Here is a 21031-nt window from a genome sequence, read left to right as displayed (position 1 = left end):
TAAAGAGAGAAAAATCTTTTTTTTTTTTTTTAGAGAGAGAGAGAGGGAATTTTTTTAATATTTATTTTTTAGTTTTCGGCGGATACAACATCTTTATTTTATTTTTATGTGGTGCTGAGGATAGAACCCAGTGCCCCGCGAGCCACATCCCCAGCCCAAGAGAGAGAAAATCTTTTTTTTTTTTTTGTAGATGGACACAACACAATGCTTTTATTTTTATGTGGTGCTGAGAATCGAACCCCCGGTTCTGCCCGTGCGAGGGGAATGCTCTACCGCTGAGCAACAATCCCAGCCCCTAACCTGTGCTCTTTTTAAATCTAAAAATAAGGCTTTAGGGCTGTGGTGTAGCTCAATGATACAGTGTGTCTTTAGCATGCACAAGGCCCTGGGTTCCATCCCCAGCACCACACAATAAACAAATAAATAAATGCAATACTTTGCTTTTGCTGTCTAATGAAAGAGGTGTTTGTATAGAGGAAGGCTTTTGACTAAGACCTGGCTTCAGTTCTACCCTCTGTCCACAGCTCCAAGTCTCAGGTCTCACAGTAACTGCCAGGAGCTGAACAGTCACAGGTTTGTTGTCGGCGTCAAATGCACAAAAGATATGAAAGTGCCTTACTACCAACAAGATATCTAAACACACAGAAATATATACAGGCTCGTTTTGAGGCCTCCATTAGTATCACACAATGCTAGCAATGCCAATTTATTTTAGTCTCCATGTATTAAAAACACAAATAATGACTTTTGTTCCCTCACAGACCTTTTGCTAGAATGTGGACTATTTATTTAATAACAAACATGACCAAATCATCTCCAGTATGGTTATTTCAATATGTTTAAACCCAACCAGGCAGCAACTGAAAGTGCTGTCCATTTAATAGCCAAAATAATGGGGAACTGGTAATTTGGCTGTAATCTAACATCTGCTCCTACTGTGTACCATGCACAGCTCTCTAGATCCCAAGATTATAGCTCTAGATTCAAACTTTGCCTATTTCTGCCCCAAGACTAATGCTTCATTTATGAATGGAAATGTTAATTCTGAGCTGCTGATCCAATAGAGTACCACCAGAGATCAACCATCTCTTCCACCGATAGATATGAGGGAAGACTCGGCCCTCCTGTACTACAAAGCTGTGTTTCTCCTATAAACTCCATTCAGACATTGAATGCATTTTATCTATATACCTGGCAGGAATCTAGAACTAAAATCACAAGATTTATTTCATTTTAATTCTATTATGAGGCATTTAATCACAAATACCCCCAAAATGAAAAGATAATTTATCATCTTGCCCTGACTGAGCAACTCTCCTCAGTTCACATTCATGAATCCATAATGCAGGGAGGAGACTGGATGATTAAGTGTCCGATTAGAGAAAACAGATTAACCTGGCAAACATAATAAATTTAGCTCATAAGCGGGATGGCTTTATAAATGCTCACAGTAACTCTCCTGTATAAAATCATGAACCACTTCCTTCAGTGATGACTCAATTGAAGTAGTTGAGGAGCATAATAAAATAAATGCATATTTATGGCTTTCTCTTTGAGACATTAACAAGGTATTGAAAGGCATATCAGATTCAGTTTATAACTCTAACTATATATTAAATAGGAAACCTGTAAGGAAAATATTAGCACATAAAAATAACAAAGTTATGACCTCCCAAACATTCTAGTTTCTACTTTGCCAAAATTGTGTTTGCCAACGATATCTAGATTTCAAATACTTTCCATGACTTTCTGGGCACTCTATGTTTCTAGAGTTACCAAAAACAGACCTCAAGTTTCAGATCATGCAAGTTTACCCATGATTTTCTTAATTGAACCCAATTCCTTAAAAAACAAACAAACAAACAAACAAACAAACAAACAAACAAACCCAGCTGCATATTTAGATAGTTCTTATTATGAATAACACATAAAATCAGCTAGCTATATTAGCTTTTGAATCAGTAGGGGGGAAATCCTTTTAACTGAAATTCCATTTACATCACAATAAAAACCTAGAGCTAAAATATAGTGTACTGTGTATTTCTGATGAGTGTATTCTAACATTTCTAGGTGCAACAAGATAGGTAATCTTTGCAACCCTGGTGCCTAGCACATGGTATCATGAAGGTTAGTTGGTTCAAGTGGCTGGGAGGAAATAGTTAAAGAGCTCTGCAGTGCCCCAAAAGGTCCACTTAAGACTCTACCAAGGCTTCCTTACTTAGCTGGTTAGTATTTCTGGCCTTTGTCGTCTTCGAAGACGTCTTTTTGTTGTTGTTCTAATCAGTGAGTAAAAGGATACTCTCCACGCCCAGCTTTATTTTTAAACTTACAGGGCTGTATTCCTGGAGACCTCTGCTGGCCTACCTGGCTTGGAAGAGTCAGTTAGGCCCTGCTTTGTCACATGAATCTGAGTCACGCTGAATAAGGGACTTGCTCTGCTCATCTGTCTAGAACTAGGATCCTTTTCAGGGACAGGGCAGGGCAAGGGTAGGGTAGGCGGGGAGGGGAATGAGCTTCTTGAGAGAATTTGGTCTTTAATAAAGAACCCATCCTATCCAGAGCCAGGTAAATTTCCCACTGGGGGAAACCAGTACCAGGAGGCCCAGCGGGGGGGCTACTCATGCTTTTTCCAACGATCTTCTTGCTTCTCCTTGCTTCTGTAAACCTTGGGCCTGGGAATGGTGACAGGGAGGAATCCAAAAGAAATTGGCTTTTGTGTATCCTCGGTCCTGGATGCTTTCTTGGAGTGCAGGGACCAGGATCTCTTCCTCCCTGGAGGAATTCATGTAGAGCTAGAACAGGGTGTAATGTGAATTGCTGATGAGGGTATACTAACGTGTCTAGATTCAACTAGATGGGTTACCTTTATAACAGAAGCGCCTAGCACAGCGCCTGGTATCATGAAAGTTAGTTGCAGAAAGATCCAAGTGGCTGGCCGGGATGGGATGTGCTCTGAGCGCAGGATTCCTGTGGTTCTTTGTGCATGGGGCGTGCGATGTCTTTGCTTTTGGGTCGAGGCGGGTGCAGCGTGTGCAGCGTGTGCAGCGTGTGCAGCGTGTGTATGGAGGTGGGTATAAATAAAGGATCAAACTCAGATGAACCCGCAGGCCCGAGGGCTGGGGCTCCGGGCGGGGAGGGGCGGACCTCTGGAGGCCGTGCCCCCACCTCGGGGGCGGAGCCGACGGCTCTGAGCGTGAAGCGTGGGGCGCGTGCGCTGCTGCGTCCCGAACGCAGTGCCTAGCGCTCCTGGCGCCCGCGGAAGGGCTGGCGTTGGCGCTGGTGGCAGGCTGGTGGCAGGCCAGTGGTGGCAGGCTGGTGGCAGGCCAGTGGGGGTCCACCGCTACGGCCTCTTCCGGGTACTGATGGAGTCGTCCCGGATTCTCTAGGAGGAGGGTCCGCAACTGCGAGCCAGGGAGAACCCGGGACATCAGCACCTGCTGCCGGGTGAGGGGAGACCCCGGGCTTGAGAGTGAGGTGTGCTGGCGAAGGGAAGGAGGACCTCTAGATGCCCGGGAACCTCTTTCACAAGAGGAAAAGCTCAGAGGGTTAGAGAGCATCTGATCTAATTCATCCCCGTCCCCTTCCCCAAATGAAGGCACTGAGTCCGCAGGGGTTGGGGGTAGAGACTTGCTTCCTCCACCGAGGAGGCTATTAAGTGGCAGAACTGAGACTAGAAGCAGTCTTCTTATCAAGGCTTTTCACACCTACTATCCTTCACTGAAATGAATATGAATAGTAGTACTAGTGGTCAAGATTATCTTAGCATTTGATGGTGCTATTTGGCATTCAGGATTATGAATATGACTCATGTAATGGGAAAATTCAGCCACTTGTGACCTCCCTGAGCTTGAGTTTCTTATTCCTCCATTTATGAAACATTAGCTTGGTAGTTTGTGTTTGTGCCAAACACTCTGCCACGAATTGAGAGTCTAGAGATGAACAAGAACCAGCCTTCCATATGGGGCAGAAGAGAAAATTCCCCAGACACCAGTTACTGACACAGGTGTAGGAAGTGGGATGGGCCGTTGGAGAGAATGCTGTATAGAAAATCAAAAGGAGATGTCTTTCTGGCTGATTGGAGAAAGACCTAAGGGAAGAGGTGGCATCTGATCTGGATCTTTGCTTGGGGACATTTGGAAGTGGGAATTTTAGGTAGAAGGTTAAATGTTAGCAAAACAAGCAAAATCCCCAAACAAATCCAGCATCAGAAACAGCAGCCATCACCTCCAGATGTGTGTGTGGGAAAATGGTTTGATTTACCTAGAATATAGGATGCATAGAGGCCAAAATTATGAAGAAAACAAAACTGGGAGTCAGTGATGGGGAGCTTTGGAAGATTCCAAGCAGAACATGTTGGTGGTGCTGTTGCTGAGGATAGTTAATTTACCCTGGAGTGGAACTCAGCAGTAGAGTGAGATTGTTGGACCAAGGATCCATGTAGCTGTGAGGGTCTGAGATGCACCAGTCTGGTAGCACAGGGCTTCAAGGAAGCACTTCAGTGTAGCAGTATTATAGAGAATTCAGCTGAAATGGGAAAGGGTCCAAATCACATCAGGAGGCTGAGAGTTCCACTCTGTCCCTGACTATACAGGAAACACTTATTTCTTTTGATGCATCCCCAGGGACCAAGATGGAGCTATAAACAGAGCAGCCTGTTTTGGCAATGGAAATGGGAAATTTCTGCTACAAAGATGAAAGTCTTACCCTCATACTACTATATTATAACCGAGTCATGCAGTTCTGTGCAAATGAACTGTTAAATTGAAACATCTTTACCTTAAAGGTGACACAGAGATTGTAGTAGGGAACTTTTTAAATGCATCTTTAATTGGTTCTGTGTTATCTCAAACTTATAAAGTACCATATTACACATCTGTGCCTGAATGAAATTGATAGATGAGGTCCAGGTAAATCACATTAGACAAGCACACAAGTTATAGCCATTTGCCTAACGTTTGAGTCTAGGAACTTTATAGATGCTTCTTGCTCCACCTTGACACTTCCTGGGCAGGAGAGATGCAGGGATTCCCTAGCAATACTCCACTTCCCATTACTCATTGGTTGTGCATATAAATGTTTATGTGAAATACATATTTATGTGCTTTTACAGCTTCTCCGTCTAATAGGTGTTTGAAAGAAGGGAAAAGATGAAATGTTATTTAGTTATTCCTTTGATTAATGATATTAATCAATGGTATAAAAAAAGGAGTATGAAGTCTGAAGTATGAAGACCTAAAATTAAATTCTAGTTTTGTTACTTTCTACCTGAGTGACATTAGGTCTGGCATGTAACTCATCAGAGACTCTATTTGTTTCCTCATCTGTAAAATAGTGATCATAATAATTAGCTCACAATTGTTAACAAGTCACCACTAGAATTCTCCCTTTTACCTTTTTATAGACACACCATGTTCTTCCATCACTTCCATAGCCCCTGACAACCATGATCCATTCTCTATTTTTATAACTTTGGCATTTCAGGGTTGTTACATATCAGGGGATTATGAAGTATGCCCCCCATTCAGCATACTTCTCTGGAGATTCATTCAGATTTTGCATATATCAATAATTGTTACAGGTTATGGAGAGCTGGGATGTGGCTCAATGTTGGAATGCTTGCCCAATATATTGAAGGCCCTTGTTTCAATCCATAGCACTGAAAAAAGAAATGTTGCATTTTGTTCCATACTATACCTCAGCACAGTTTTCTTTTCTTTTTTTTGACACATACTAATTGTACATATTATTGAGGTTCAGTTTAATATTCCATGTATACATATGGAATATAAACACATGCATATAATGTACACCACCCTTTTTATACCCTCCTCACTTTCTTCTTCCTAATCTCTAGTAATTACTATTCTACTTTCAAATTGACTTTTTTTTTTCTTTCCTCCCACATTTTAGAGAAAATGTGGTACTTATCTTTCTGTGCCTGGCTTATTATTTTTCCTCCTTCTCCTTTTCCTTCTCCTTCTCTTTCTCTTACTTCTTCTTCTTCTTCCTCCTCTTCCTCCTCCCATACCTTCCAGCTCCTCCTCCTCTTTGTTGAGTTTTTTGACTTCCTTATATATATATTCTGACAACCCCTTGTCAGATGTATAGTTTGCAATATTTTTCCCATTCTGTTGGTTGTTTCTCCACAATGTTGATTGTTTCATTTGCTGTGGGAAAGCTTGTTAGTTGATTTAATCTCATTTGTCTATTTTTGCTTTTGTTTCCTATGCTTTGGTGGTTCCATTCAGAAAATCATTGCCTGAACCAATGCCTTAAAGTATTTTCCCTATTTCTTCCTAGTAGTTTCACGATTTCAGTTCTTACACATTTAGGTCTTTGATCCATTTGTAACTGATTTTTGTATAGGGTGGGAGATAGGTATTAAGTTTCAGTCTTAGGTATCAAGTTTCAGTCTTGGATAACCAATTTTTCAAACACCATTTATGAAAGAGACTGTTCTTTCTCAAATGTGTGTTTTTGACACCTTTGTTGAGAATCATTTGGCTGCAAATGTATGGGTTTATTTCTGGGATTTCTGTTCTGGTCCATTGATCTGTACTTGTACTTCTCTTTTTATGTCAATATCATACTGTTTTTGTTACTGTGACTCTGTAGTATTTCTTGAAATCTGGTGGTGTTAACAACAAAACAACAACAACAACAACAAAAAACCAACCAAACAAAAAAAAAAACAGCTATTGTGATGCCTTGATCTGTTTTCTAAAGATTGCATTGGCTGTTGATGGTCTTTTGTGCTTGCATATAAATTTAAAGATGGTTTTCTCTAGTTCTTTGAAGAATGTCATTAATATTTTGATGGTGTTGCATTGAATCTGTAGGTCACTTTGGGTTGTATAGGTATTTTAATAATATTAATTCTTTCAATGAACATGGAAGGTCTTTCCATCTTTTTGTGTCTTCGATTTCTTTCATCAGTGTTTTGTAATTTTCATTGTAGGGGCCTTTCACTTCCTTAATTAAGTCTATTCCTAAGTGCTTTTTGTGGTTATTTCTTTCATGGTTTCATTTTTTGTAAGTTTGTTATCAGTGTATAGAAAACCCACAAATTTTCGTATGTTGATTTTGGATCCTGCTACTTTCCTTAATTTTTTTGGTCAATTCTAATAGTCTTCTAGTGGTTTTTAAAGGTGTGTGTGTATAATATTTAAATATGTATTTGTATATGTAAATAATACAAACAAGGATATTTGATTTCCTTCGTATTTGTATGCCTTTTATTTCTTTCTCTGGCCTAATTGTTTTATAACTATTACTATATTGAATAATAGAGGTGAGAGTAGACACAGATTTTTGTTGGTTAGTCAAGTCAAAGGTTTCGCAATTTTGTTTATCTTTTCAAAGAACCCTCTCATTTATTGATCTTTTAGACTTTTTTAGTCTCTATTTAGTTTATTTCTACTCTGATCTTTGTTATTTATTTTCTTATACTAATTTTGGGTTTGGTTTGTTGTTGTTTTTTTAAGTCCTTGAGATACTTCATTAGGGTGCTTATGTGAAATCTTTCAATTTTTTGAAGCAGATGCTCATTGCTATAAACTTCTCTCATAGTACTGCTTTTGCTACCACCCACAAGTTTGGCTTTGTTGTGCCATTTTTGTTTTGAGAAAATTTTAAAATTTTTCTCTAACTTCCTCAATGGCCAACTGCTTGTTCAAAAGTTTATTGTTCAGTCTCCATGCCCTTATATAATTTCTAAAATTTCTTTTGTTTTTGACTTCTAGTTATGTTCAGTTGTAATTAAAAAAGATACACGATATGATTGCATTTAAAAAATTTGTTAATGTTTGTTTTGTAACCTAATATATGGTATAGTCTAGAGAAGGTTCTATAAACTGTTAAAAAAATTGTGTATTCTGCAGCTGTTGGATTAAGTGCCTGCCCATTTGATTTGTGGTGTACTTTAACTGATGTTTCATTGTTGATTTTTTGTTTGTTTTTTGGTCTGTGTGAGCAGACCATTGATGAAAGCAGAGTGTTGAACTCTCCCACTATTGTTGTATTACAGATTAATGCTCATTTTAGGTCTATCAGTGTTTGTTTTATAAAATGGGTGCTCCAAAATTAGGTGTGTATTAATTTATAATTGTTGTATCTTACTCTTATTAACTTGACTTGGCGAACATTATATTGTGATCTCCTTTGTCTCATCTAACAGCTTGTGTCTTAAAGTTTATTTTGTCAGATATAAGTATAGCTACTCTTGCCCATTTTAGGCTTCCCTTTGTTTGGAATATAGTTTTCTATACTTTCAGTCTATGTATCTTTGCTGGTCAGGAATGTTTTTTTGTAGGCAGCATATTGTTGGACACTTTTTTTTAACAATTCAACAAGCCTGTATATTTTATTGGAGAATTTCATCCATTTATATTTAAGGTTATTTTTGGTGGATAAGGACTGATATATCATTTTGTTGATTTTCTTCTAGGTATTTTATTTATTCTTTGTTTTTTTCCTTCCTCTAGTTCATTTCTATGATTTGGTAATTTATTGCATTGATAATGTTTGATTCCTTTCTCTTTCTCTTTTGCAGTCAATCTTTTAGTAGGATTTGTTCTTTCTCATATGTTCATGATGGTAGGTGTCTTTCTTTTTTGGATGTAGGACTCCCTTAAACATTTTCTATAAGGCTGGTCTGGTGGTCACAAATTCCCTCAGTTTATGCTTATCTTAGAAGGTCTTTATTTCTCCTGAATTTCTGAGGTAAAGCCTCAGTTGGATAGAAATTTTGGTTGTAGTTATTTGCCGCAGTCTGGCTGGGCACAAATCACGAGCCACTGAAGCAGGAACAAACTTTATTTCTGAACTCCACACACGCTCCCTGGGAATTCTCCTGAACCACGCGGCTCGTCCAACCTGCAGCCAGAAATATCCCTCCTCCAGCACTTCTCCAACCAATGGGAACTCTCTGGGAATCCCCAGGGAGAGCTCAACTGGAACTCAACCGGAACTCGCTGGCGTCACCTCTCAACCACTACTTCTGGCAAAAATTCGATGCGTCATCCCAGCTGTGGCCCTCAACAGTTATTTTCTTTCAGTCCTTGGAATATGTCATTCTATTCCCTCATAGCACTGGGATCCCAGGAAACCTCAGTAGCAATAGCAACTAAGGAAGGGGTAGTTGTACTCTTTCTGATTACACAAAGACACTGTTTCTTTTTACATTTTACATTTTTGTGGGTCTGATATTTGGTTGGATTCAAGGTCCCTGCTGCTAAAACAAGTTTGGAGACCATTGGATTAGATGGAATCTGAAGTCTCATTTTGCAATAACTTGTAATTCTAAGAGAAGAGTGTCAAAACCCACTTATCCCCTAACACATTACCCTTCAGGCTCCTCCCTTTGTTTTCTGGAGGAATATCTTATGTGAAATGTTTTCCTTGTTATCTCTTTTTATAAATATGATAGACTTTGTGTAATCAATTAACTTACACTTCATAAATCAGAAATGGAAAATGTGTTAAATAGATTAAAATTTTGTGGTAGAATTGTCTATCTCATAGAATTATCAATTGTGGTTAGAAGAGGGGAAAAGGGACCAAAATAACATATCAGTCATGAGCCAATCTCAAGCTTTGCAGATAACTACCTCTCCCTTACCGTCACCTGTCCAGCTCTTGCCAGTTTTCATAAAGCCTTGTCTCCACTTTTAACCAGTTCACCAAGAGTTAGTTTCTTTCAACAGATATTTGAGATAAGTTAGTCAGCTCTATATTCTTATGCTTATCTTCAAAATGAGGAAACTGAGAATGGGTCTGAGTAACCTGCCCAAAATTATAGAACTGACAAAGAACAAGTAGAAGATGGAAAGAAAAGCTCACATTATTAACCCCTAGCCCAGTTATTTTCCCTTTCTATTTTATAATATAAGTGTCTCAATGGGTATTTTCCAAAGTTGGCATTTGCTATGGTACCTTTTATCTGTAAAATTGGGTAATGATATAATAAATAGTTGTGAGCATTTTTTTTTCATTTAATTAGGGTTAATTGAGATGGTGCACTTAAAAAAGGAAGTTGTATTACAAAGTGCTCCCTGTTCAAATGGTGGTTATTATTATAAGTTCAGCTATAATAGATCCCAAATTCCAGTAGGGAGCTGTGTGTGCTTGTTGATTCCTATTCATGGGAAATATATTTGTTTATGTCATGGTATATTATCTATTTTCCTTTTATTCCCCACGTGGCCAAATTGTGAACTGTCAAATTAATAAGACTCAGTCATATTTGTGACGGTGGATAGACTTAATGGTTTCTATAAAGGGGTTTTAATAGTTATTTTTCAACAGATGGACAGCTTACATTTGGCCACGTTTCTGTAACAGTGTGATGATTGAAGTTTTCAACAGATGGCACACAAATACTTGGGAAAACACCCTTCCAATATTAATTGCTGTATAAAAGACTTTTAGAGTGCCAAAAAAAAAAAGAAAGAAAGAAAGAAAGAAAATCTGCATTCCCAAGTCCTTAGCCTATGCTATTATAATCATAATCTAGATGATTTGGAAGTTTCCATTTCTGGCACTTGAATTTATTTTGTAAATGAGTGTACATGTCTGCATTAGAGTGAGATGATGAGGAATACTCTGTTGACATTTAGAAATTCAACATGCATACAATATTAAATCTTCCTCTGATTGTGGATGGATGGATGTAACTTTCTTTTGCTGAGTTATTTTACTTCTGTGCCATACATAGAAAATGTATCCTTCATAAAAATCAGCTGTCAGAGACTTATATGTTTTTTTCAAAGAGTATTGACTTAGAAGGAGATAAAAACCTCACCAACTTAGAATTTTCAGACTGATTCATCCATATGATAAACCACCCAACCTTCTAAGTTGTCCTGCTTGTACTGAGAACCACCTTGCTCTGCTTCCTCTTCTCCTTGATTTTACTTTGCTGAATACAAAAGGCTAAAAGACTTCTGATCTTATGCTCAGGAATCCTGACGTTTCATGCTAAGTGCCAGCATATAGAAACTTTGTAGTATTTTTTAGTGAACTCATAGATTGAGTATTTACACAGTAAAACAAATATATGCAGCATTTACTTTCTATTCCTCCTTTCTCTTCCAAATAAAACATATTTTAATACTTAATATTTTTTATTTTGCATATAAGTAATTTATATTATTCATGAATTTAAGGAGAGAATTATAAAAAAAATTTGAGTTGCTGAAATTGATCAGGATGAGAAAAGCATTACTATAGAAAATAAGAGCAGAAAAATTTGTTTGCCACTTGCACATATAATTCAGTGTTGGTGTCATTTCAAGAGAAGCACAGTGGCATGGGTCTAAGTCTTTAATAAGGAATACAGTCTTGATAAATTCTGTGCCCTCCATTTCTGTTAAAGTCATGAACTGATTCTCTTTTGGCCATTTTTATCAGCTAGATCATCCTTGTGACTGTGCTTTCAGATGGCGCTTAATGGGTGCTTCAGTTTGGACTACCATGGCAACCCCCACCCAGGGGACTTGATTGAAGTGTTCCGTCCTGGCTATCAGCACTGGGCGCTGTACTTGGGTGATGGTTATGTAATCAACATAGCACCTGTAGGTAAGGTTTATTTCTAGTAGCTCCTAGAGTTTTTTAGTTTTCTTATAAGAAGAAATCATAAACAAAATCATAAAACAGATATAATGTAGAAAGTAAATAAATCAAGCTAATCTAGATTTAGGAAGGACATTCTAAGGGAAGCACATTGTCATTGAAGAAATCAAGAAATCACAAAGGCCAATTGATGTTAAAATGTAAAGCCTCTATACTAAAAAAAAAAAAATCACAATTAAAGAAAAAATAACCATCTGGGGATGGTTATTTATTAGTCATGCTCAAACATGACTAAGTTCAATATCCTTATAACATATTTTAATACTTAATATTTTTTATTTTGCATATAAGTAATTTATATTATTCATGAATTTGTGGATTTAAGGGGAGAATTAAAAAAATTTGAGTTGCTCAAATTGATCAGGATGAGGAAAGCATTACTGTAGAAAATAATACAAATTATTATTTTGCTACAGAATATTTATATAACACAAGTAGATGATTCAACACCTATTCATAGATTATTTAGTATGTGCTGAATACTGTTAGATATGTAGACATCTCCTTGCATGGTAAAGCTTATATTTTGAGAGAGAGAGAGAGAGAGAGAGAGAGAGAGAGAGAGAGAGAGAGAGAGAGACCCCCCAAAACAAATTACAGTAGTAAATGTTAGAAGGGAGATAAGTGATATAGAAAAAAATCAGTCAAATAGATGGAATAAGAAGTGCCAAAGGCAGGGAGATGGAGGTGAGGTGTTGTGATTTTAAATAAAGGGGTCAGGAAAAATTCATAAAAAAGTACTGTTTCAGGAAAAACTTGAAGGAGGTGAGAAAACAAGTCAGATTCTATCTGGGGAAATGATAATCTAGGCTGAGAGGACAGCAAATCCCCAAATCCCAACAAACAAATGGACGAAGAATTGTGAACAGTTTGTAAAACAAGAACAAAAACTAACACACATTTTTAAAAATTTCAACTTTGTAGTCATCTACAAATTGTAAAATAAAACAAAGACAGATTGCATGCCTGTTTCAGTAGCAAAGGATAAAAAGTGATAGCAATCAGTGTTGATAAGGGAATAGCGAAATGAACACAAAGATATTGTTGATGGAAATGTAAACTGATAGTGTCAGTCACAGAAGCAATTTAGTACGAATTAAGTCTTTAGAGTTCATATTCTCTGACTCTAATTGTACTTCCAAGAAATAGTTCTGGGGAACTATTTAGAAATATGTACAAATACTTCTGCATTAGGGCCTTTACTTATCCCTCATTTATAATGCTTTAAAAAAATCGACACTGGCTTAACGTTCAATAGGGGAACAGTTATACAAATTATTATTTAGCTACAGAGTATTTAGTATCTGTATTTCAGAATTATTTATTTGCATGTAATAAAACTAGAATTAGCTTAAGTAAAAAGGTAAAAAGGCAAAGCCATTGCTTCACTGAAGGGAACTGCACAAAGGATAGAGGTGATGCTGGTCTCAGAGGTGTCTAATGTAGGATGTGAACACAATTAGGACTCTTGGACTCATATCTGCATTCTTTTTCCTATGCCTTCATTCTCCCAGGCTTTGTCTCTCTAACAAACTGAGGATGAAGAGCAGTCTGAGGCTCTCATTTTATAAAGTCTATAACTTAATAGGAAAGAGCCCTGCCTGTTGTAATTCTAAATGGTCCACTCTGAGTCCCATACCTATGCCTGGACCATCACCTTGCCCAGAACAACAGGATACTATGGTTAGCTCAGACAGAATCATCCAGTAAGAAACAGGCAGTGATGGGACAAGGAGCTGGGTAGATTAAAAACAACAGCCAATATAGCAGTCATTAAAAAAATAATAATAATAACCTGGACCTGTTTAACTGCATGGGAAACAGTATTGATAAAATATTTATTTGAAAAATGAAGATTAAAATGCAATAAACAATATCATACTTGGTTTTCAAAAGAATAACTTGTATAAATACATACATATGCATGTACCTATACATGTGTTAGTAAGAGACATTCATAAAGGTACATCAAAGTGTTAATGGTTGTTATTTCTGGGTGATGGGATGAGTAATTTCTATTTAAAACTTAATGCTTTATTTTTCTGTATTTTCTAAACAGTTAATGAGCACAAATTTATTAGGACTAATATATGCAAATAATATGGAATACTTTTTTAAAAGATATCTTTAAAGATAAGTGTGTGTAGGCCTGAGTCTAACTATCACGGGAAGTTCTGAGAATTTTAATGAAATGTTTTTTACAACATTTTGAGTTATTTTCTTTTTGTTCCAAAATATTGTAAGTGGAAATAGCAAATAAAATGACATTTACAATTCACAGCTGCTAATTTCCAAAGTCTGGTGATTAACACTAAGTAGCCTCACACATCTACATTATCTCTACAGTTTTCACATTGGAAAATAATGTGAGCTGTTTTCTTATTTTCCACTATGAAATTCCATATTAATGTTTTCACTTTAAGGTCCATATTAACATGGTTCAAGTAGTGAGATTTGATCCTGTAGAGTAAAATTTAATTTCCATTTCACTTATTAACTACTGTGATATTTTCTGAGTCAGTTTATCTCTCTGAGCTTCAATTTCCTGATTTTTTGCATCAGGCTAGTAAAAAATTTAGTAATTTTAACTATGATAAATATGCTTGTAATGTGTAAAACTTTCAGTGTATAAAGTTAACTTAGAATACTACTCTGTTGGGAAGGAGAATAGACAGAGGATAATGGAAAAGAAAGTTTGCTTTTAATTATTAATAAGGGAGAAATTTTCTAAATTCAGATTATATGGACACTTTTCCTCTCATGAGTCACCTGGACATGGCCAGGCATAGCAGTCATAGGCAGTTTGAGAGAGACCAGAGCCTGCCATTAGACTTTGGCCCTGAGGAATTGCCTGTTCAGCCACAAGAACTCATAGTGATAGGTCTGAACACAAAGATTCCTGGCAGCCTCTGTGTGTGTGCTTACTAAGAGAGGCAGCTGTGGTGGAGAGGCAGGGCACAGATCCTATAACATAGGATAGGACACCACAGGGGCCAGGTCTGGGGTATTGTATCTACTGAGGTTAGCTTTAGTTTCAGAACTTAGTTTCTTGGCCAAAGGAATTGGAAAGAGAAAAGCAGGGTCTGATCCTGATCCAAGTTGTCTCTCACAGGACTGGGTTACCATACAAGTTTCAAAATAGGAAATAGGGCCCCATATTGAAGTTTAGTTTAAGGAACAAACATGAAGAGGTGATCCCATAAGGAAGGCAGCTTAGGTGCTAAAGACAAGCCTCCTAATCACAGTGCATTACTGCTAAGCCTCAATTAGTTGGCTTAAGGGTTTAGATGCTGAGAAAGAAACTGCGTGATAGAAAAGGTGAGCAATAATCTTATTTGTACTGTGTTAGAAACACATAACCAAGATGTTTAATAACACCAATCTATAGAGAACTTATTTCCCAAGAATAGGTAGGATGCTCTCACCCAATTTGTTCTATGGGAAAAAAATCAAGATCTCAGAATAATTTTCATACATTCCTAGTCATATGGTATGAGCATTATTGATAACACAGAGTGAGAGCTATGTCTAAGATTAAATGGGCTATTATTTAATGGTATGTAAGGAGCAGAGCTAAGTCTAAGCATTCTAGCATTTCCAAAGTCTTTAAATGGCAGTGGAGTTCACTAGACTGGGTCACTAAACCTTGCTAACCAGAATTGTCCTTATAGATGGCATTCCTTCAGCATTTACGAGTGCCAAGTCTGTGTTCAGCACAAAGGCGCTGGTGAAGATGCAGCTCTTGAAGGATGTGGTAGGAAATGACAAATACCGAATAAACAACAAATATGATGAAACGCACCCCCCTCTCCCTGTGGATGAAGTCATGCAGCGGTCAGAGTTTGTTATTGGACAAGAGGTGGCATATGACTTACTGGTCAACAACTGTGAGCATTTTGTGACTTTGCTTCGCTATGGAGAAGGGGTTTCAGAGCAGGTGAGTTTTCTTTAGGGGACACAAGAAGTTTCTTACCTTGAGAACATAGTAACTGTTTGCCATGATAAAAGTCTCAGGCAACAGAGAAAAGGGAAAAATATGAAAATACTGAAGGACAGAGAAGGAAATTGAGTTGTCCAGGGTCATGTAAGCAAGTCAATGATCAAGCTGAGACTAAAAGGGGGACATCATGAATTTTGAGCTGGAAGGGACTTAATGTAGAATGGAGACCATATCTTTCTGTTAGTCTTCCTGCCTTCTGTTCTCCACACTTTCCTTATTACCCCACCATGCAGCTGTCTCAAATCAATAACCTCATGTGCTAAAGAGACTATACTGAAAACAATGCTGGCTTTGCTGGCTGCATCTGCCACAGAGATGGTCATGCTGAGATTCTTTTCCAGTGGCCAACTGATAACATGCCTTGATGGGTTTATAAATGTTTTGTATTTCCTTGCATTGTTAGTTTTCAATGCAATTTTGTGCTTTTTAAGTAGATCCTTTGAATCATCAAGCCTTTCAAGTCCTTTAACAGATTAACTTTAAGTACTTTGTAATTTTGGCAGTCATCATCACTATTGTATAGTATAGCTGACCCCCAGCTAACCACATGGTTACTTTAGTTGCCCTTTCCCTACTTGCTCTGCTGCCAATTCGGTTTCATAGTTGATGTTTTAGCCCAAAGATTTATTAAGGTGATAAAAGAGAATGAATACATAAAACTGTTACAAGAGGAAGTTCTCTTCACCCAAAATACATATAAAAGTGTTCATTTTTTAAATTACAATAACAAAAATAGCTTCATACCTATTAAACTCCAGGGAGTTGTCACCTGTAAAAACTTTAAAAAGAAGACTAAAAGTTCAAAGAATAACTGTACAATTTCAATAATATTCTAAGAACTCAAATTTATTAAAGGCTTCTAGTATTTTAAAATGGTGGATCAATTATATAAACTTCTAAGAAATGAGGTTTAATTCTTCTCACAAAAGCTTGGAAAAGTTGGAGATAGAACATAATGAAAGGATGCATTTGTTTTCATTAGAAAATAATATAATTGGAAATTCATTCTCATTAGGAAGTACATTAACATAATGAATGTTCTATTCACATGGAATGATCAGTTGCTTTTGAGCCACAACACAGAGGACACACACAAATTCCTCTTCACCTTTTGCATTGAAAACGAGTATAGATAGGAGACAGTTTCCATTCCTCATCTTTGTTAATGATAAAGTTGTTCACTGCACTTAGCAAGTGATTTTTATTTATTTATTTTTTGAATCTTTAGAAATGGGGAGGTATTAGTCACAGGGCACAAATTTCAGTTATATCTAAATTAGTTCAGAGATATATTATACAACAGTGCAAATGATTAACAGTACTGTGTTTGTTGTATACTCAAAATTTTGCTAAGATGATACATCTTATGTTAAGGGCTTTTGCCATGAAAGGAGAAGAACCACCCCAAAACAACAAAGAACAAAACAATACAATAAAGTCCAGCAAAGGTAATGGGAGAAACTTGGAGGTAATGGATAAGCTTATGGCATTGATTGTGATGATGATTTCCTGGGTGTATACTTCTTTCCAAACATATCTACTTGTATACATTTTGTTTGTGGATATTTGTGTCTGTAGACTTTTTGCATGTTGATCATACTTCAATAAGGTAAAAAAGTGACATTAAATAAAAAGTAGTTAAAATCATGTTATTGCTTTGATTCAAACTTGTAACCCATCATCTTTTCATCTTTCATACCCAGACTTAATACCCATGAAAAACAAACTGCTCCTCATTCAGTGGTAGATCTTGGCTCCTGCATGTTCTAATGACAGTGGTGCAGTGACAGCCTTAGGAGCCTCCCTGACTGCTAGTGTTCTGCTGATGTGAGCAGGAACCCAATCTTTACCACTTAGCTAGGCGACCTAGGGTGCATTATCTATCTTATACTCTCTACAATGAGGTTGTTTTAAAAGATCTGGGACATATTTGAGGTCTCTTAGCATACTGTGTTATGCATTATTTATCCTGATGAACAGCATGCCAACAATGGATATTTTAATTATGTTTATTTTAGAATATTTTTATATCTTTGTTATATCCAATAAAATCCCCATCAGAAACTGCAGAACTTGGATTACTCATTAATAATTAACATCATTACTATTAAATAATAGCTAGTGCTAATATTATTACTAAATAATGGCTAGTATTAGGTTAGCTTTTTTGGATCCCCTTAAGGCTTAGGGGCCTTGAATTTAGAAACATTTTCTTAGAAAATGGCTATGTAATTCTACAATTTAAAAAGTTAAAAATGCACAAAAATTATAAGAAGGGTGGAAGGATGTCATCCCATCCTCCTTTTTCTTTGTTTTTCTGTATTTTTTTAAAAAAATCAAATGACAGTTTTTTAGAGCAGTTTTTAGGATCACAGTGAAATCAAGCTGAGTTCTCTCCTCTTTCTTTAAACATACATTCTCCTTCACCATCAACATCTCATATCTTATTTCTTAAAACTGCCAAACTGTCTTCCAAGGTGGTCATACCATTTTGCATTCCCCTTCAGAATGAATGGGAGCTCCCTTGTTCCACATCCTCACCAGCATTTTATTATTGTTTTAATTTGTAGCTAACTGATATGTCTGATACCTTTTCATATGCTTTTTTTGCAAAATACAGATCATCTTTGGTGATATGTCTCTTGATGTGCCTTTTCCCTATTTTCTAATAGGGTTGTTCATTTTCCAATTGAATTTTAAGAGTTCTTTGCGTATTTTAGATAACAATCCTTTGTCAAATTTTATGATGCAAATGTTTTCTCTTATTCTATGGCTTTTTTCTGTGTTTTCCAAAAATTTAAAAAACAATGTTTTTTAATGTTATAGTCCCAACAAATTAATAATCCATCACATCTCAGATATTCATTTCTATATAGGATAGTGGGTCACAATGGGTTAAGATGTGTCTGTCTTTGTATAAGGTAGCCACATACTTGAATAAACCTGATGACAACACATGATGACACCCTGCCTGTGCTTCAATGCACCACTGGAGCCTTCGGGTCTCAGAAAGGAGACATTTGATATACCCTGTAGTCATCTGTGACCCTGCTATGCTGATATCTGTACACAGCCACTCCAGATTAGCTAATGTTTCAGTGGGCAGGCACGGATCCCCAGAATGAGGCCTTTATTAATGGCCCACAGACAGAGGCCTCCAGATATAAAGTCTGCAGAGTCACATTTGGTGATCTTACAACCCTAAGTGAGCCATGAAATAAAGAGCTCCCATGCATGCTGCTTCACCAAGAATATCCTCAGATGTCAAAATCCTGTGCAGGCCAGATCCCATTGGTTGTAAATCCAAGGGACTGTCCCAGTCAAATAGGATTTTGTTATTTATGATGGGACTTGGAATGAGTGAGCATTTGGGGCCTGGGAAAGTGCATGTACTGCTGGAAGTGATTTCATTATAATGAAATCTGTCCTGTAATCTCAATGAATTTTGGCTTGGGATCAGGTTATCCATCCCCTCCACAAACCTCTAATAGTTACGAGATTTCTTTAACATCTGTGTTTCTAGAAGCTAAAAGATACCTAGTCAGTTAGGCTTGCACCTTTCTGGGTCTACCCTATGCACAAGGTCCTGTCATTTTTCCAGAGCTGTACCAGTGACATTCATTGCATTTTCATCTGTCATTGCTGTTCCATTCCCCTGTACCAGACCTTCCTGGGATCCCAGCTTCTGTCTGGAATTACACTAGGTTTGGGCTTGATTTACAATCCTTTCTCCTTGCTGATTATCATTGTGCCCCTGTCTTTCTTGGGAATTCTTCCTGTATCCTACATCTTCCTGCTTTCCCCTCACCCCCATGTGCTTGGAGTACTCTGACTTCTTGTTCTCTCACAGGGAATAATTTAGGCAGTAATTATTTAAACATTATAAATAAAATAAATAATCAAATAAGCAAAGCTAAAATTATAAACTAAAATAGGGTTTCTCAGGACTCAGGGCAAATTGATGTTAGTACTACTCTCCCTAGCAACTACAGGTTGGAGCAGAGGCAGTGATCACAATTAGAGGCCTGAGGGAATACATGCTTCAAATACTTGGAGCAGATATTCCTTCTCTGTGCCTCTTTCCTGGCCCTGGACCTTCCTGTTATTTCCAACTGGGAAGTGCTATGGGTGGCAGGCCCAGGCTGGAACCCTGTTGGTTAGACAGAAGGCATAGGCAAACGTGACCTAGGTCAAGCTTCCAACTATTGGACTGTTCCCCAAGTCATTTGAGAAAAAATGTTTTGCCTGATCCTTATACCCCAGAGTACAAATGCTGCTTTCAGAACACCTGATGACTCTGAAGTGTGTGAATGTGACCTTTGTTTGGGTCATGAAATTGCACTTAAACCCATGTGGATGGAAGGCAATATCCATTGAGTGTCATTAAAACCATGAATATTCATTAGATCCCTCATCATGATGATGATTAATACCATTAAAGCTATAAATGTCTGAACTCCTTTATGGACAATTGAGCTTGACAGTGGTTTATTTTTATTTTGTCTATATGAGAAATTAATTTGACATGATAGTTAACATCAGTATTGACTTTTCTTGAAATCTGTTTACCAGACTACAAATTTTATCTACCAAATAAGAGCTTATAGGTATTTAGCTTAGATCTTATCCTTATTTTATTGATAGACATTCTTTAGTCAGAGAAACATGCCCACCCATACATGTTGTACTCACCCTGATATAGACTTAGTCAAACTAGTGCATATTCAGGAGGTAGGGGCTGCTAGAGGAAGAGCATGGGGTTCCAGAAGACTCAGCTTATCTCTCAGCATCTTGGTAGTATGACCTTGGGCAAATCACTTACAAGCTCTTAAGTTTTACAAAACAGGAATAGTTCTATCTCTTTTACTAGTGTACTGCGATGATTAGTAGTACTGGGTTCATAACTAGTCTAAATACTATCAAGTGCTTCAAAAATATAAATAATACATATCAATATGTATTTATATCATTTAAATAATTATAAAAATTATACTTTTATTTCATTTTCTTCTAGAATTTTGATTTGGCATTGAACTTTATTCATTGTACATTAAAATGGGTATTCAGTTTAGGAAACAAAATAAAGCTTCATTTAAGACACAGAAATGGGTATAGAATAAGATGTATTTTTTATTTCTTGTTTTCTTTTAGGCCAACCGAGCAGTAAGTACCATTGGATGGGTGACAGCTGCTGTTGGTGCCTTCTCATTCCTGGGCTTGTTTTCAAAAAGACAAAGAGCAAAATACTATTAACAATTTATTGAAGAGATATTGGAACTGAAGGAATTTGTGAGGAGGAAAATAAATTTAAAAAAAATCCTGGAATGAATACTTACTTTCAACGCATCATTATTGTTCCAAATTCTGATGATGGATAGCAGGCTCTTTAACAAATTGCTT

General features: G+C 37.0%; 1 protein-coding gene across 5 annotated transcripts; it reads left to right on the top strand.

Annotated features, from left to right (window-relative positions):
• Positions 1 to 2458: 2458 nt before the first annotated feature.
• On the top strand, positions 2459 to 20950 carry Plaat1 (phospholipase A and acyltransferase 1). 5 transcript variants are annotated; one of them, XM_026400276.2, is made up of 5 exons: positions 3188 to 3474; positions 11439 to 11577; positions 15303 to 15568; positions 17006 to 17079; positions 20783 to 20950. In XM_026400276.2, the coding sequence occupies exons 2-5, from the start codon at positions 11439 to 11441 to the stop codon at positions 20796 to 20798; spliced, it is 495 nt and encodes a 164-aa protein (XP_026256061.1). In that variant the 5' UTR covers positions 3188 to 3474; the 3' UTR covers positions 20799 to 20950. The 5 variants fall into 5 exon arrangements, with proteins under 5 accessions (XP_026256059.1, XP_026256061.1, XP_026256060.1 ...); XM_026400274.2 differs by lacking the exons at positions 3188 to 3474; positions 17006 to 17079 and adding an exon at positions 2459 to 2565; XM_026400275.2 differs by lacking the exon at positions 17006 to 17079 and having other exon boundaries at positions 3192 to 3444.
• The last annotated feature ends 81 nt before the right edge of the window (positions 20951 to 21031 follow it).

The sequence above is a fragment of the Urocitellus parryii genome, chromosome 2 (assembly GCF_045843805.1).
Source record: "Urocitellus parryii isolate mUroPar1 chromosome 2, mUroPar1.hap1, whole genome shotgun sequence".
Taxonomy (NCBI): domain Eukaryota; kingdom Metazoa; phylum Chordata; class Mammalia; order Rodentia; family Sciuridae; genus Urocitellus; species Urocitellus parryii.
Note: the sequence above shows the minus strand (reverse complement) of the source record. Positions and strands in the feature narration are given on the sequence as shown.